Source organism: Leptonychotes weddellii, chromosome 4 (genome assembly GCF_054177405.1).
Source record: "Leptonychotes weddellii isolate Sample4059 chromosome 4, ASM5417740v2, whole genome shotgun sequence".
NCBI lineage: Eukaryota > Metazoa > Chordata > Mammalia > Carnivora > Phocidae > Leptonychotes > Leptonychotes weddellii.
In genome coordinates this window covers 70,943,938-70,962,020 of record NC_138372.1, presented here as the reverse complement: position 1 = coordinate 70,962,020, position 18,083 = coordinate 70,943,938, and the positions used below count along the sequence as shown (strand labels likewise).

Sequence of the window (18,083 nt, the reverse complement as noted above, 5' to 3'; positions counted from 1 at the left end):
TTTTTAAAGATTTTATTTATTTATTTGAGACAGAGAGAATGAGAGACAGAGAGCATGAGAGGGAGGAGGGTCAGAGGGAGAAGCAGACTCCCTGCCGAGCAGGGAGCCCGATGCGGGACTCGATCCCGGGACTCCAGGATCATGACCTGAGCCGAAGGCAGTCGCTTAACCAACTGAGCCACCCAGGCGCCCTTTTATTTATTTTTTTAAAGATTTTATTTATTCATAGGAGACAGAGAGAGAGAGAGGCAGAGGGAGAAGCAGGCTCCCCGCTGAGCAGGGAACCCGATGCGGGACTCGATCCCAGGACCCTGGGATCATGACCTGAGCCAAAGGCAGACACTTAACCATCTGAGCCACCCAGGCACCCAAGAAAATAATTTAAATGATAAAACCAAATTACAACACATCTGCAATCAAGTACTGCTTCTACCCCAGATAGCTCATTTATATTTTTCAAAGATTTGAGATTTCATTCCAACTCTATTTTGGAACTAATTTAATATCTTGTTTGAAATGTTAAAGAATTTTTAAGTCAAACTTTCCTTGGAAATCATAGCTCTGCCATTTTATTAATCCTATTTGATAAAGGAGAATTAAGTCTGTATTTTTCAAAAGTGCATAAAATAAGGTTTGAGAATACAGAGAAGATAATCATTTAAATAATGTAGAATGAACAACTGTAACACAATTTACAACACTTAAATGTTTTTCACAGATGTTACCTTTCAAACATTTTGCACACCCATTTCACACATCTGAACAGAATGCTACTGCAGTAAAGACAGACCAACTCATAATACAGGATAACTGAAGAACCATATGACTCAATAATACTAGGGAATTAAGAAAAGTTAATATAGAGCTTTATCCTTGATAACCAAAATTACAAAAGATTATGACTTGGTTAAGAAAACTGCATACAGTCAAGCTGCTATAAAAATTCCAAAAGGCAGGTATTAAAAAAACAGATTAAGAAAAAATTGCTAAAGGTCAATATCCTTCTATCAGGAAAGAATTTCTCACAAAAGCTTTCAGAGAAGCTTCCTCTATTAACATTTTGAAGAAATGAACTTATATTCTTATCTCTATCTTGAATAATCAAAAGCCTCATTAACCAGAGTTATGGTAATGAAGATTTTCCAACCATAAGTTTCAGTTCTGGGCAAATCATAATAAACTTTAAAGCTACAAAATTTTATGTATATTTTCAGTTAATTTTTACTTATATAACAGATAAAGTTTTTGCTAATATTCCTAATTTTCACAAATTGTATTTTCTCAGTAATTCCATTTCCCTCCACCCTGAGACTTATACATACTTGGGATTCGTCATCTGCTCCTTGAGAATGTCATGTACATACTTAAGAATGGTATTATTTTTACTTAAGTGCCGCTATTGATATGGTCTGACAATTATTTTCATAATTTACAATCCTTTTATTTAGGGTTTTTGTTGTTCAAGTGAGAAATGTTCTTAGATTACACACTAAAAATTAAAAGCCTTACAGTATTTTAATGCATACAATTAAAGTTAATATTTAGGACAAAGGTCCTATTGCTTCACTAATTTATTTTGTTAAACAAGTAAAATAAACAAAAAAATCCAAACAGAACTTAATGCTCATTTAAGGTAGCCATTGTGTTTGCAATTTATAACTGCACATTGTATATATAGTGTTTCTTGAATCAAGTACATAGTTTCAAAGTTTATAAAACAAAATTTTCAAAGAAAAATGCTAACCCATACTATCATGTTAGAAGACAAACTGACCTTAGCACCACAAACCTATACACTATCCATAAGGTAAGTTGAAATATAAAAATGTGTTGCTTTGATTTTTTAACAGTGTTTTCAAAAACAGTCCCTGTTATTGAAAAAGATGACATTAAACAAGAATGCCAGTCATAAAATAAAAATTCAACACAAATGTGTTAAAAAAATTATAATTCTGAGGCCAAATTATTCCACTAGAAAGTCAGGAAAACATATATTACGCCACTTTAAGAACACATAGTGGATGATAAACATCTTTCCTTCAAGCAATGTATTGGAAGAATCTATCAGAAATTGATAATTCAAATTAAAATTAAGGTATTTTTGAATACCTCTATTGAAGCACTCTGTATAGAGTACTTTTCCACTAATGCTCAAGGCATTTATTGATCAGTAGCCAATACATAATTGGATAACTCAGTTTTATCCTACAAATAAAAGACAAAGTGCTCTAACTTATTAGGCCACAAATGCTTTATTAGATGAAATTACAAATGCTAATTACAATTTAAAATACTTTTCCAGCATTGTTTTATGCTTTAAAGTCAAATATAAGGAAATAATGTATAATCAGAGCCCAAAAATAATTTAAAAATTTACTATGACAAATTCCAACAAAAGTAAAAATTTTTTATTATAACAAAAATTTTACTTTAGAAATGTAAAAACAAAATGCAACAATCAGCACCACATAAATGCAAACTAAACAGAACCAAAAGTGAAACAGAATGTACTGCAAGCCAGCAGACCCTTACTACCAGACTGAAATAAGAGGGATATTCTTACAAATGGTAAGAATCACTGATTTGACAATATTCTGTGCAGGATATTTTTTTAAAAGAGAACTAAATTTCATGACAAACAGAAAACATCTAATTTAAAATAAAGCAAAATTTTAGGCACAAAAGTGCCCGATATTCTGAATGTGCCTTTTGGTGGACAATAGTGGGATGCCACTGCCAAGTCAGTATCCTTGGGGCAGTGATTACTTGTTAACTACATAACCATCAATGAAAGAGCACAAAGAAAACATGACTGAATTAAGCTTGACACAGTTGATGCTAAACTACCCAAGGTAATATGGTACTTTAGCATAACTGAAAATCTCAATTTGAAGTACATTTTTCTAGAAATGGAAAATAATATTCTATAGTGAAGAAAACAAAAGTGAATAAAATTCTGCTATAAACATTTTCTGGGATGACTGGTTTTTTAATTCCAAGTGATTATTCAATTTAGAATGTATCGTCGCAATAGGACATACTTTGCAACACTAGAGTTGGTCTGACAGATCATGGAGAGTAAAGTGAAAGATGTCCTCAAATATTTTTTAAATTTTATAAAAAGAAGTGAAGATCGGAATTTTATTATTTGTTATTTTCTCGTATTAAGATGTGGTATTATATATTAAGAAACGATCTCCCACCTTTAGTAAACTTCTCAACATTACAAACCTGTAAGTCTTATACATATAATATGAAGTTTCATTTTACACAGTATCTCTTTTAAAGAAAATAGTAAGACTGTCAACATGCAATTAAATAATAAGCATGGCATCCAAACCATAGGTTCTGGGTAAGTGACAAACATTTCTTAAAAAACAGAAGTCTCAATAATACAAGAAAAAAATGTTCCCGCCAACAGAGGTAGACTTAAGGGGACAGCTAACCTGATTCGGAATCACTGCTGCCGGACGAGCCTGAATCGCTGCTACTGCTCTCGGTCTCTGAGGAGCTGCTGCTGCTGCCGCTGCTGCCGCTGCTGCTCTCGCTCAGCCGGGAACCACTTCCCACAGCCGGGGGGGGCTGCGCTTTCTCAGCTACAAAACGGGGAAGCACATTACACTGCCCGTAGAATTCAATAAGCACAGGAACATTAAAAAAAAAAAAAAAAAAAAACCGAACAAACAAAACACATAAAAAATGCCACCTACGTTTTGTTTGACATTTTCTAGAATTTAATTGATTATTGACATCTAGTAACCGCTTTTCCAACTCCTGTTTTTTCTGTGAATGAAATTCTTCTTTGGACTTTGTTATTTTCTTACCTATGTGATTTAAGAGGGAAAGAAGTATTACCAAAAACTAACGCAAATAGCAGACTGATTTCTACTGTGAGAAATACGTACCATGAGGTTTTAGCGGTCTTTTTCGTAGACATGCGGCAACATACTTTTCCAGTTCTCTCAGTGTTGATGCTTTCAGTGTTTCAAAGTCTATCTCTATCTCGTCAGGGTTGGAATTTCTCAGAGATGGCTCTCTTGAATGTATTATATGAACGACTCGCCCAAGTTTTTCTCCAGGGAGTTTGTTTATATCCAAGCTTAGCTGCCTTTTCTCATCATAGTTCATAGGCTTAGCATTACCCTCAACTTCAGGTTTCAGAGCAAACACCTGTTGTTTCCTCTTCTTTGGCTGACTGAACAAAAATTAAATTTAGTCAAATTTATGTTAGATAATATTATTATATGAATAAGGTATTATAAAAGATACTTACTTGTTTTTGGACTTTCCCTTTAATTTCACTTGCTTAAACTTTTTTCTTGGATTTTCATCTCTGTTATTAGCCTTTTCTTTCTTCTTTTCCCTTTTAGACTTATTCTTTGTCTTTAGCTTACGGAGAGGGACTTGGGAGAGAACCTGTAGCTGTTGATGAACAGCTTTCAGCTAATAAAGAAAAAAATGCTTTGAACATTCATGGCTCTAAATAATTAAACACATTAGGAAAAAAATGAAGGCACTCAAGTCAAGCCTATCCTTCTGAAATTCATTTCATATTACATTTCCTTTCAGTTCTTATTTCATTCCATAAATTCATTATTTTGAAGGGCATACTTTAAATCAGAAATACTATCATGTGCTCAACTCATAAACTTAGATATTCAACTAAAAACAGACCATGAAAATTAACATTTCCAGGTAATCTCAACTTTTTTTTTTTTTTTTTAAAGATTTTATTTATTTGACAGAGGGAGAGACAGTGAGAGAGGGAACACAAGCAGGGGGAGTGGGAGAGGGAGAAGCAGGCCTCCCGCTGAGCAGGGAGCCCGATGTGGGACTCGATCCCAGGACCCTGGGATCATGACCTGAGCCGAAGGCAGACGCTTAATGACTGAGCCACCCAGGGGCCCTAATCTCAACTTTCTAATTGTTTTTTTTCAGGCTTGAGCTAGGAGCAGCTTAACATTTTATCATAAAAGGTAACAATGTTGAACAAAAACTCATCCATAAAATATCTTGGATTATGTCATATAATTCATTTCAATGAGAATAAACTCATTGTGGTTAGAATGATAACAGGATTTTAAGAAACACAGATCTTTGGGTAAGAAAGACTATTAAACATTACAAATGTGCCAAGAAGTAAATGAAGCCACAGTTGTAAAGTGATCTAAATGTAACAGCTTTTAATCTACAAAAATGATTTTATAATAGATCTGCAGCAACAACTCATGAAAATACAAAAACTTTTATCAATACAATCAACTACCTGCTCCTGAAGCTTTGCAAGACGTTGAACTCGTTCATCTTCAGAATCACCAGAAGAGTGTTCTTCAGACGAAGCTTCACTACTGCTTTCTCTACCAAGGATTTTTGTGGTATCTGTTTTGATGTAGCAGACAGGCATACTCTCAACAGGTTCATCTGGGATTTTCGCAAAATGCATTTCAAAAACATCCTATAATGGAAGATTAGACTATAAAAGATTTTCTGTATTTCCAACTTAATATAGCAATAACACCCTTCAACAAAAGTGTCATATTTTGATAACTCTATTTTTCATTGGGGTAATCATTACATAATATATACATCAAATCATTATGTTAATATCCTTAAACTTACACAATGTTTTATGTCCATTTTATCTCTATAAAATGGGGGGGGCGGATTTACCAAAGAAGAAACATAAGACTCATGCTTCCTTGCCTGCCAACCTTAGAACTTTTCTCCTCTCTTCCACGTAAGATAGACCTCTCAAGTTGTATAGAGGACCTTCTTTCAAGGATCTCCTGCCCTATGATGCATCATTCCACTACCTCCCACTCCATTACATTCCACTCCACCTCTCTACTACATTCCACTCAAAAGTCCTAGAACTTAACCTTCAGGGGCATATGGGCTCTAGTCAATCATATCTCAGATATCTACTATCCCCTCTTCACTAATATTTCCCCAATATCCTCTATGTGTAAGGTAACCTCCTTAAAAGATTTGCTACTAATGTGTGCTCTACCTCAAAAACAACCCCTACATTTTAAGAGTCAATTTACTTAATAAATTGTGCTTTATATTTGGGAAGTGGGCATTCTTTATCTTTTGAGTTATGGTTCTAAAATTTCCAAACTAGGGGTGCCTGGGTGGCTCAGTCAGTTAAGCATCTGCCTTCAGCTCAGGTCAGGATCTCAGGGTCCTGGGATTAAGTCCTGCATCGGGCTCTCTGCTTTGTGGTGGGTCTGCTTCTCCCTCTCCCTCTGTGATCTCTCTCATTTTCATTCTCTCAAATAAATAAAATCTTTTAAAAAAATAAAATAAAATTTCCAAATTATGTTCAGAGAAAACTCACTTTCAGAGCACACCTATCAAGTTACCTGGAGCATTCTTGCCATTGTCACTACTTCATGATCTGGAGGATTGTATTTGTAGCAATTCACGAACATTAATCTAACATCTGCAGCAAATTCATATGCATCTTTATATTCTTGGTTGTCCATTTTTCCCTAAATTAAGGAAAAATTATAGGATTCACAAACAACATAGTTTAATAATCATTTGAGCATTTATATTATTTATATTATGAAATAGTTGAAACATACAGAAGAACACAGGTAATACCAAAACCAGATACCCACCCTCCAAATTTGATAATTGTTAAAATTCTGCTATATTTGTTTTGTATTTTTTGACTTTGAAAATATCCAATGAATTTTGACAAGTATAGATAAGGAGGATATTCCAAGAGTAAAAAAAAAAAAAAAAAAAGAACAGGAACAAAATCACAAAAGCAGGAAAACAGTGCATTTCCAGATAATCTTAGACAAGTATGATTCTAGGAAAGCAATGAAAAGATAAAGTCCTTAAACCAACCTTGATTTAAATAAAGGTTTTTATTAAAATTTTCCTCAAAATGAAAAGACATTTAAAATTGAACAGAATTGGTAAAAGGAAGGAAATAATAAAGATCAGAGCTGAAATAAAGAGTCTAAAAAAAAAAAACAATAGAAAAGACCAATGAAACCGAGAGCCAATCCTTTGAAAAAATAAAACAAAACTGATAAACCTTGAACCAGACACATCAAAAAAAGAGAGGACTCAAAATCAGAAATGAAAGAGAAGTAACAACTGAACCACAGAAATACAAAGGATAAGAGACTATTACAAAAAAATAATAGGAGGGCGCCTGGGTGGCTCAGTCGGTTAAGCGTCTGCCTTCGGCTCAGGTCATGATCCCAGGGTCCTGGGACCGAGCCCCGCATCAGGCTCCCTGCTCAGCGGGAAGCCTGCTTCTCCCTCTCCTACTCCCCCTGCTTGTGTTCCGTCTCTCTCTGACAAATAAATAAATAAAATCTTTAAAAAAAAAAATAATAGGACAACAAATTAAGATAACCTAGAAGAAATGGATAAATTCCCAGAAACATACAATTTTCCAAGACTAAGTCATGATGAAATAGAAAATCTGAACAGACCAATTACTAGTAATGGAATTGAATAAGTAATCAAAAACTCCCAAGAAACAGAAGTTGAGGACCACATGGCTTCACAAGTGAATCCTACCAAACATTTAAAGAGTTAATACCTAACTTCCTCAAACTATTCAAAAAAAAAATGGAAAAGGAAGAAAAACTTCCAAATTCCTTCTATGAGGCCAGCATCACCCTGATACCAAAACAACAAAGACACTACAAAAATTAAAAAAAATTACAGGTCAATATCCCTGATGAACATAGATGTAAAAATCCTCAACAAAATATAAGCAGAATTCATTCACCATAATCAAGTGGGATTTATCCCAGGAATGCAAGGATGATTCAATACCTGCAAATCAATCAATGGGATACAACACATGAACAAAATGAAGGATAAAAGCCATACAGTCATCTCAATAAATGCAGAAAAAAATCTGACAGAATTCAAATCTGTTCATGATAAAACTCTCAACAGTGTATTTTGAAGGGAATATACCTCAGTATAATAAATGCCATATATGAAAAACCCAGCTAACATCATACTCAATGGTGAAAAACTGAAAGCTTTTCTTCTAAGACCAAGAACAAGGATGTCCATGCTCACCACTTTTATTCAACACAGTACTAAAAATTCTAGCTGCAGCAATCAGACAAGAAGCAGCAGCAAAAACAAAAATAAACCTAGGAATGAATCTAACCAAGAGAGTAAAAGACCTGTAACTCTGAAAATTATAAGACACTGATGAAAAAAAGTGAAGACATAAATGGAAAGATAAACCATGCTCATGAACTGGAAGAACAGTTAAAATGTCCATGCCACCCAAAGCAATCTACAGATTTAATGCAATCCCTATGAAAATACCAATAGTAGTTCTCATAGACCTAGGACAAATAATCCTAAAATTGTTAAGGAACCACAAAGACCTTGAATCACCAAAGCAATCTTAAGAACATAACTAGAGGTACTGCAATCCCAGATTTCAAGATATACATTACAAATCTACAGTAATCAAAACAGTGTGGTACTGGCATAAAAACAGACTGATACATCAGCAGAACAGGACAGAGAGCCCAGAAATAAATTAGCACTTATATGGTCAGTTAACCTATGACAAAGGAGGCAAGAATACAATGGGGACTAGACAGTCTCTTCAAATGGTGCTGCAAAAACTAGACAGTTAATGTGCAGAAGAAGGAAAACTGAGCCACCTTCTTAAACTATATATAAAAATAAATTCAAAATGGATTAAAGACCTAAATGAAACATAAAAACCATAAAACTAGAAGAAAACACAGGTAGTAATCTCCTGAACATGGGCCTTAGCAACATTTCCCCCTCAGGCCAGGGAAACAAAAGCAAAAATAAAGTACATCAGACAAAAAAGCTTTTGCACAGTGAAGAATATCAGAAAACAAAAAGGCAACCAACTGGGGGCGCCTGGGTGGCTCAGTTGGTTAAGCGACTGCCTTCAGCTCAGGTCATGATCCTGGAGTCCCGGGATCAAGTCCCACGTCGGGCTCCCTGCTCAGCAGGGAGTCTGCCTCTCTCTCTGACCCTCCCCCCTCTCATGCTCTCTATCTGATTCTCTCTCTCAAATAAATAAATAAAATCTTTAAAAAAAAAAAAAAAAGGCAACCAACTGAATGGGACAAAAGATGCACAAATTATGTATCTGATACAGGGTTAATATCCAAGATACATAAATAATTCATATAAGAAAACAAAAACACTAATTCAAAAAAAATATATGTAAGTATATTGCAGTATTACTTACAATAGCCAAGGTATGGAAGCAACCTCAGAGTCCATCAATAGATGAATGGATAATGTCTCTCACACACACACACACACACACACACACACACACACACACACACACACCCAAGTGAAATATTACTCAGCCATAAAAAAGGATGAGATCTTGTCACCTGCAACAACATGGTTTGACCTAGAGGGTATTATGCTAAGTGAAATAAGACAGAAGAAGACAAATACTGTATCATTTCCCTTGTATATGGAATCTAAAAAACAAAACAAACACACATACACACAGAAACTGTCTAATAAGTACTGAGAACAAACTGATGGTTGCAAGGGAGGGAGAGGGAGATGAAAGAAATAGGTAAAGGGGATTAAGAGGTACAAACTTCTACTTACAAAATAAATAAGCCATGGGGATGAAAATTATAGAACAGGGAATATATAATCAATATTGTAATAACATTGTATGGTGACAGATGGTAACTACACTTTCATGGTGAGTACTGCATAAAATATAGAACTGTCAATCATTGTGTTGTACACCTTAATCATATAAACATTGTATGTCAACTATACTTCGATTAAAAATTAAGGGCTGCCTGGCTGGTTCAGTTGGTAGAGCATTTGAATCTTGATCTTAGGGGTCATGAGTTCGAGTCCCACACTGGGGGTAGGGTTTACTTGGAAAAAAAATTTTAAAAATAATAATTTAAAAGACCTGACCATGCCAGCAGAAGACCCCCCCCCAAAAAAAAGTGTAGAGAGGTTTGGAAACTATACAAATGCCTTATCCCCCCCAAAAAAATTGCATCAGAATTATGTATTAAAAATATAATCTTGAGGGCGCCTGGGTGGCTCAGTCGTTAAGCGTCTGCCTTTGGCTCAGGTCATGATCCCAGAATCCTGGGATCGAGTCCCACATCAGGCTCCCTGCTCGGCGGAAAGCCTGCTTCTCCCTCTCCCACTCCCCCTGCTTGTGTTCCTGCTCTTGCTGTCTCTCTCTCTGTCAAATAAATAAATAAAATCTTTAAAAAAAAATATATATATATATATATATAATCTTGAATATATAATGAGAAAAATGTTTACAACATAGTAAGTGAAAATTCAGGGTACAGAGTTATATTACATACTGTCACTCAAACATTGTGGCAAAGAACAATGGGTGTGTTTGAATAGAAGAAAAAGAAAGATGTTTAAAAATTTTCCCATGATTCATTCCAGGTGATAAGACTTACTAATGATTTTAAACTTCTTCATTATCTTTTTCTGAATTAAAACAATTTTTACAATGACAAGATTACTTTTATAATCAAGAAAAGGACTTTCTCTTATTAGGACAACATTTACCTTAATAGTACCAAGATCCATTGGATTTTTCACAATATCATAGTAGTTATGGAGCCCCAAAGCATTAACATCAACAGGATTATAAAAGGGCCACGCATAGGATAAGTGTTTCTTTGCAAGCATTTCTTTAAGAATCTCACTACAGTGTCGTAACTGTTCAGTCACTTTAACATTCTTTACAACTTTACATTGTTGCTGAGAATCTGGCAAAACAGTCTTCAGCACATTTTCTTTTATAGGTGGCATGTTCACTGATTTTTTTTCTGCAAGCGTTGGGGAAGATTCACCACTTGCTTTAACTACTGAAGTTGTAGGAGTTGTGGTATCTGCTTTCCTCTTCACACCCCTTGTAACCTGAAACAATTCAACAACAACAAAAACTATAATTAAGGGAACATTCAGAGCAAGTTTTCAAACTTAGCAGCACCAAGTCTTCCTTATATTAAATATTAGTAAAGGTTAATTTCTCTTTTATAGGTAAAATAAATAGTTCAAGTATTTTCTTCCTAATATCCAAAGAATTGTTTTGTGTAAACCTTTGAGATAAATAAAGATATATGGGAAAATAAGTCATAGTTATACAATCACAAGTTTCTGAATACCCGAAATCAGCTATGGTATACAATTTTAATTATCAACCCAAAAGAAGTTATATAACACACAGAATGGATAGTTGGGCAACTGATATTAACACTAAAAATACAGTAAACCAGTTCAAATTCTACCAAGAAATCTCTAAAATTTGGTTCACGTCCTAGGTCTCTGTTACAAAATGTACACAGACAAAAAGATTAACTGTGGTAAGCTGAAGCCCAATTGTTTTTCATATCAACTTAAAAAAAAGGTTTAGTCATCACAACAACTCCTTACATTAAAACATTTTAAAGCTACAGTGAACTTACTTGGGCCACTGTTTGTGAGGCAGAGTTGAGTGGAGTACCTTGTGCCATGTTTGAAGGAGAAATTGATGTCTCAGGAAATACAGAGGGAATCACTTGTGGCTTAAATACTTTTTCCAGTGCTTTGGGGGATTGTTTTTCTTTAACAGAAGGAACTGCTACATTATGTTGAATGCCTAGTAATGTGTGAACCAGAATCAATATGTGAGTAAAATATAAACTATTTTTCTTAATATTCTATTTTAATTCATTTAGTTCAGCTTTTTAGCAATATAAACACAATATACTCCCATTCCCCTTTGAAACCCTCCCCCACACACTTGCTAACAGTTGTCAGAGCAGTTTAGATATAATATTGGAGACTTCAAACCTACAATGCTTTGTAAGGACCTGCATGACCTCTCTATGTGCCCTCCACCCTCCCACCACCCTCCTTCAACCTTACTTCCTATCATTGCCCCCTTCACTTATTTCACTTCAGCCTACTGGCCTGCCACAAATCCTCAAATTTGGTAAGCAGAAGCAGACTATTCTCTCTTCCTGGAAGGAGATATCCTCATGGCTCACTCCAAATTCCCTTCATACCTTTACTGAAATGTTACCTTCTCAGGCCATCCTATGTAAAACAACTGTCTTTCAACCCCACTCCTTTGTTCTCTTATTCTTACTTTTTTCCTGTCATTATCACATTTGACATGCAGCATATAGGTATCCCTGACTCTCCGAATTCTTGCTTAACAAACTCAGGAAGCAAAAAGGTTTGAATATATTTTAAGACAGGGTTGGGGCGCCTGGATGGCTCAATCGGTTAAGCATCTGCCTTTGGCTCAGGTCATGGTCCCAGGGTCTTGGGATTGAGCCCCACCATCAGGCTCAGCGGGAGCCTGCTTCTCCCTCTCCCTCTGCCTGCCACTCCCCCTGCTTGTGCTCTCTTTCTCACTCTATGTGTCAAATAAATAAATAAAATCTTAAAAAAAAAAAAAGGGCTTGTATTCCTCAATCTCTGAGTTCTCATTATCCACAAATTAAAACTTAGGAACCAAACAGATTGAGATAACCTCGTATCTTTTGATATCCCAACTGTGGCTCTTTGAACTCAGGAGCTAAACACGGCTAAGTATAATGAGGAATACTCACATTTACTTAATTTTACTAATTTCCTGAACTAGAACAAAAAGCTCTGAGAGGGGGGCGCCTGGGTGGCTCAGTCGGTTAAGCGACTGCCTTCGGCTCAGGTCATGATCCCAGGGTCCTGGGATCGAGTCCCGCATCCGGCTCCCTGCTCTGCATGGAGGCTGCTTCTCCCTCTCCCACTCCCCCTGCTTGTGTTCCCTCTCTCGCTGTGTCTCTCTCTGTCAAATAAATAAATAAAATCTTTAAAAAAAAAAAAAAAAAAAAAAGCTCTGAGAGGGGAAGGGAACTTTTTGTTTCAATCTCTACAATATCTCTTGTGCCTAATACATAACTTGGAATGTAAGAGGACCCCATGAACATCTATTGCATGCCATTATGTATCAAGCCACCTTTCTAGGTGCTAGAGCACAATAATGAACAAGATAGACACAGTTTCTGTCCTTGGTGAGCACACTGTCTAGTGTAAGAAATAGAAAAAAAAAATCAAATTGATTACAAGTGATGTTTACTGCTAGAATGGAAATAAATAGGGTGCTGACTAAATTGAGGCAGAGACCTACTATAAAGAAGATAAGCCAAGTAGGCCTCTCTGAAGAGGTACCAATTAAGATGTTACCATAAAGATAAGAAGTAGCCAGTCAGAGAATGGGGTGGCAGTAAAAATGTATTTCGAGACAATCAGTAGGGAAAACCAGGGAATGAGAAGAAAGTAGCTCAAGATGAGAATGGAGAATTGGGCAAATACCAGATCACAAAGAGCCACAGTAGGAATTCAGACTTCATTTTAACATGGGAAGCTAAAGAGAGGCTTTAAGTAGGCTAATGATGTATTCTAGTTTATTTTTAAAATACTGCCTTTGCTATTGTATAGACAATAGACCACACAGAATAATCAGGATCACAGGGAATAAGAAGATGGTAGCCTGACCTAGGATAATTGCAAAAACAAATTGAGGGTTGAATACAAATGACTTACTATGGAACAGAATGTGAGAAAGAATCAGAGGAAGGAAGGAATCAAGGACAACTTCTACTATTCTGGCTTGAATAACTGTGTATTAGTAGCATTTTCTGTTACACAGAATAATCTGAGGATTATCAGTATTTAACTGTGAGCCAGTTAAATGATAAGATGTGTATAAGACATCCAAGTGGAAATGTCCAGTGGCTATATTAGAGACATAATTTGGGGATTAATAGCATACAGATGGAATTTAGAAAAAGAATATCTAATATCAAGCCCTGAAAAGAAAATTCCAATATTTTAGAGGTTTAATAGAAAAGGATAAATAAGAGTACTACACAATGGAAAGTAAACTCACAAAATTAGAGTGTGCACCAAGAATAAAGGCATTTCAAGAAAGAGTACATTAAAAGGATTATTCATCACGACCAAATGGGATTTATTCCTGGGCTGGAAGGGTGGTTTAACATCTGCAAAATCAATGTGGATACAATACATCAATAAAAGAAAGGACAAGAACCACACGATCCTCTCAATAGATGCAGGAAAAGCATTTGACAAAGTACAGCATACTTTCTTGATTAAAACTCCCATAGTAGGGATAGAGGGAACATACCTCATTATCATAAAAGCCATATATAAAAAGCCCACAGCAAATATCATTCTCAATGGGGAAAAACTGACAGCTTTCCCCCAAGGTCAGGAATATGGCAGGGATGTCCACTATTACCACTGATGTTCAACATACTACTCGAAGTCCTATCCTCAGCAATCAGCCAACAAAGAGAAATAAAAGGCATCCCAATTGGCAAAGAAGTAGTCAAACTCTCATTCTTTGCAGATGACATGATTCTCTATGTGGAAAACCCAAAAGACCCCACCCCAAAATTGCTAGAATTCATACAGGCATTCAGCAAAGTGGCAGGATATAAAATCAATGCACAGAGATCAGTTGCATCTCTATACACTGAGACAGAACAAAGAGAAATTAAGGAGTCGATCCCATTTACAATTGCACCAAAAACCATGAGATACCTAAGGAATAAATCTAACCAAAGAGGTAAAGGATCTGTACTCAGAAAACTATAAAAGACTCATGAAAAAAACTGAGGAAGACACAAAGAAATGGAAAAACCTGTCATGCTCATGGACTGAAAGAACAAATACTATTAAAGTGTCTATGCTACCTAGAGCAATCAACACATTCAGTGCAATCCCTATCAAAATACCATCAATTTTTTTTACAGAGCTGGAACAAATAATCCTAAAATGTGTATGGAACCAGAAAAGACCCCAAATAGCCAAAGGAATGTTGAAAAATAAAACTAAAACTGATGGTATCACAATTCCAGACTTCAAGCTCTATTACAAAGCTATAATCATCAAGACAGTATGGTATTGGCACAAAAACAAATAGATCAATGGAACAGAATAGAAAACCCAGAAATGGCCCCTCAACTCTATGGTCAACTAATCTTTGACAAAGCAGGAAAGAATATCCAATGGAAAAAAGATAGCCTCTTCAACAAATGGTGTTGGGAAAATTGGACAGCCACATGCAGAAGAATGAAACTGGACCACTTTCTTACATCACACACAAAAATAGACTCGAAATGGATGAAAAACTGAAATATGAGACAGGAATCCATCAAAATCCTTGAGGAGAATACAGGCTGCAACCTCTTCGACCTCAGCTGCAGCAACTTCTTGCTAGACACATCGCAAAAGGCAAGGGAAACAAAAGCAAAAATGAACTATTGGGACGTCATGAAGATAAAAAGCTTCTGCACAGCAAGGGAAAAAGTCAACAAACTAAAAGGAAACCTATGGAATGGGAGAAGATATGTGCAAATGGCATATCAGATAAAGGGCTAGTATCCAAAATTTATAAAGAACTTAAACTTAATACCCAAAGAACAAATGATCCAATCAAGAAATGGGCAGAAGACATGAACAGACATTTCTGCAAAGAAGACATCCAAATGACCAAAAGACACATGAAAAAGTGCTCAACATCACTCGGCATCAGGGAAATACAAATCAAAACCACAATGAGCTACCACCTCACACCAGTCAGAATGGCTAAAATTAACAAGTCAGGAAATGACAGATGTTGGTGAGGATGTGGAGAAAGGGGAACCCTCTTACACTGTGGGTGGGAATGCAAGCTGGTGCAGCCAGTCTGGAAAACAGTATGGAGGTTCCTCAAAAAGTTGAAAATAGAGCTACCCTATGGCCCAGCAATTGCACTACTGGGTATTTACCCCAAAGATACAAATGTGGTAATCCGAAGGTGCACCTGCACCCCAATGTTGATAGCAGCAACGTCCACAATAGCCAAACTATGGAAAGAGCCCAGATGTCCATCGACAGATGAATGGATACAGAAGATGTGGTATATGTATACCATGGAATATTACTCAGCCATCAAAAAAAATGAAATCTTGCCATTTGCAATGATGTGGATGGAACCAGAGGGTATTATACTAAGTGAAATAAGTCAGAGAAAGACAATTATCGTATGATCTCACTCCTATGTGGAATTTAACAAACAAAACAGGATCAAAGGGGAAGAAAGGAAAAAATAAAACAAGACAAAATCAGAGAGGGAGACAAACCATAAGAGACTCTTAATCATAGGAAACAAATTGAGGTTGCTGGAGGGGTGGGGGTGGGTGGGTTAACTGGGATGGACACTGGGTAAGGCATGTGATGTGATGAGCACTGGGTATTATATAAGACTGATGAATCATTGAACTCTACCTCTGAAACTAATAGTGCACTATATGTTATTAATTGAATTTAAATTAAAAAGGGGGAACATAGTAAACTTTTCTACAACCAACTGTTACGATAAATACCTATCTACTTACCAGTGTCTGCCTTGATGGAATAAAATTTGATTTGGTGAGAAAAAAAAATCAAAACTGTAATAAGGTAACAGATATTCTATTTTTGGACTTATGAATAATAAAATGTGCATTCTTTAATCAATGAAAAGAAAAGAAAGAGATAGTAGCCTTCTAATGCAAATACTGACAGAGGTCAAGTAAAATGAGAATAGAAAAATATTACTTAAATTTGCCACATCAAGACTGTAAGAGACCCTGACTGACAAGAACTTTTTAGGTGGTGTGGTAAGAATCTTCTTGGTGATGTAGTGAGGCTAAAACCTATACTGAAGTGAGTTCATGAATGTATAAGAGAAAAACAAAAAAATGGGACAGTAGCTGCAAAGAGACAAGTAAAAGATGAACTTTAAAGACAAGATATTAGAGCATGTTTATGGAGTAATGAGACTAAGTCTACAAAGGAGAGATTAATGATATACGAAACAAAGGGGATAACCAAAGGAATAAAATCCTTGACAAGGTGAAGAGGTTAGAGGGAAGATCCAGGTCATGAAGGCAATGGCCCAAAGTGACAGAAGAGGAAAGGATCCTGTTACAGACCTTTGCTCTAGCTGATCCCTCTGCCTGGAATGTTCTTCTTTGTTCAAATCTTAACTTCTCAATGAGGCCCACTCAGAACCCATCAGGTTTGTTTGTCTCTCTTTTTTGACTAGAATATAAACTCCAAGATGGCAAAAGTTTTTGTTTCAGGAGGAGGGGGGAAAGATGGCGGAGGAGTAGGGGACCCTATTTCAACTGGTCCCTGGAATTGAGCTGGATATCCACCAGACCACTCTGAGCACCCACGAAACCAGCCTGAGATGTAAGAAGATCTGGATCTCTACAAACAGAATATTGTAGGTGGTTGGTTTTGAGGTACGAAGCAGGGAGCCGTGATTCTGCAGGCAGATATCGGAGGATAAACGGCAGCGGGAGGGTGCCTGGCCATGGGGATCCTACACCGCCAGTGAGTGACAGCCTCGCGTGCTGCATACAGGGCACAGACTCGCAGACCGGTAGCGGCAGGGAAAGGACTCTAGGGCAGCCCCCGGGGCGGAAACCCGGAGCGGTGGGGTTGCACCTGCGAACTGCAGCCCCCCAACGGAAACCCGGAGCGGCGGGGTTGCGCCTGTGAACTGCAGCCCCTGGGGCGGAAACCTGGAGTAGCGGGGTCGCACGTGTACACGAACTGGGAGCGGCTGGCGGTTTTAGAAGCACAAAGGGCAGAGACAGGCCCGACCTGGAGGCAGGACTGGGAGCCCTGCGGAGGGGTGCACTACCCAGGACGCTGCAGTTTATAGCAGCATGGACAGAAATGGAGACAGTGTGGCCTGGAGAGCTCACTGAAGAACAGACTGAGGTCTCTCTGCTCTGAGGCAGAGGGTTGGAAACGGTCTCTTCTGCTCTGACTCGCGGAAGAGACGCGGAAAGCCGCCAGAGAACAAAAGCCCCCAAAACTGATTCCCGCTGAGCCCATCCCCCGCCACAGGGGGGCAGGGCAACTCCGCCCAAACAGGGTTGCCTGAGTAACAGCGCGGCAGGCCCCTCCCGCAGAAGACAGGCTGGGAAAACAAGAGGCCAGCAACCCTAAGGTCCCAAGAAAACAGGTGCATCTTGCTTGGG

The 18,083-nt window shown here is 37.1% G+C and overlaps 1 protein-coding gene across 1 annotated transcript in view; it reads right to left on the bottom strand.

The window, feature by feature from the left end:
- The window catches only part of BRDT (bromodomain testis associated), a 50,321-nt gene extending 38,395 nt beyond the window's left edge, over positions 1 to 11,926 (bottom strand). The window contains exons 1-9 of the mRNA XM_081817096.1: positions 11,917 to 11,926; positions 11,475 to 11,647; positions 10,573 to 10,926; positions 6,366 to 6,494; positions 5,267 to 5,455; positions 4,274 to 4,443; positions 3,906 to 4,195; positions 3,711 to 3,824; positions 3,447 to 3,596 (exon numbers count right to left, since the gene is read on the bottom strand). Of these exons, the coding sequence (XP_081673222.1) occupies positions 3,447 to 3,596; positions 3,711 to 3,824; positions 3,906 to 4,195; positions 4,274 to 4,443; positions 5,267 to 5,455; positions 6,366 to 6,494; positions 10,573 to 10,926; positions 11,475 to 11,647; positions 11,917 to 11,926 (1,579 nt within the window). The remainder of the gene's footprint in view (positions 1 to 3,446; positions 3,597 to 3,710; positions 3,825 to 3,905; positions 4,196 to 4,273; positions 4,444 to 5,266; positions 5,456 to 6,365; positions 6,495 to 10,572; positions 10,927 to 11,474; positions 11,648 to 11,916) is intronic.
- Positions 11,927 to 18,083: the final 6,157 nt, after the last annotated feature.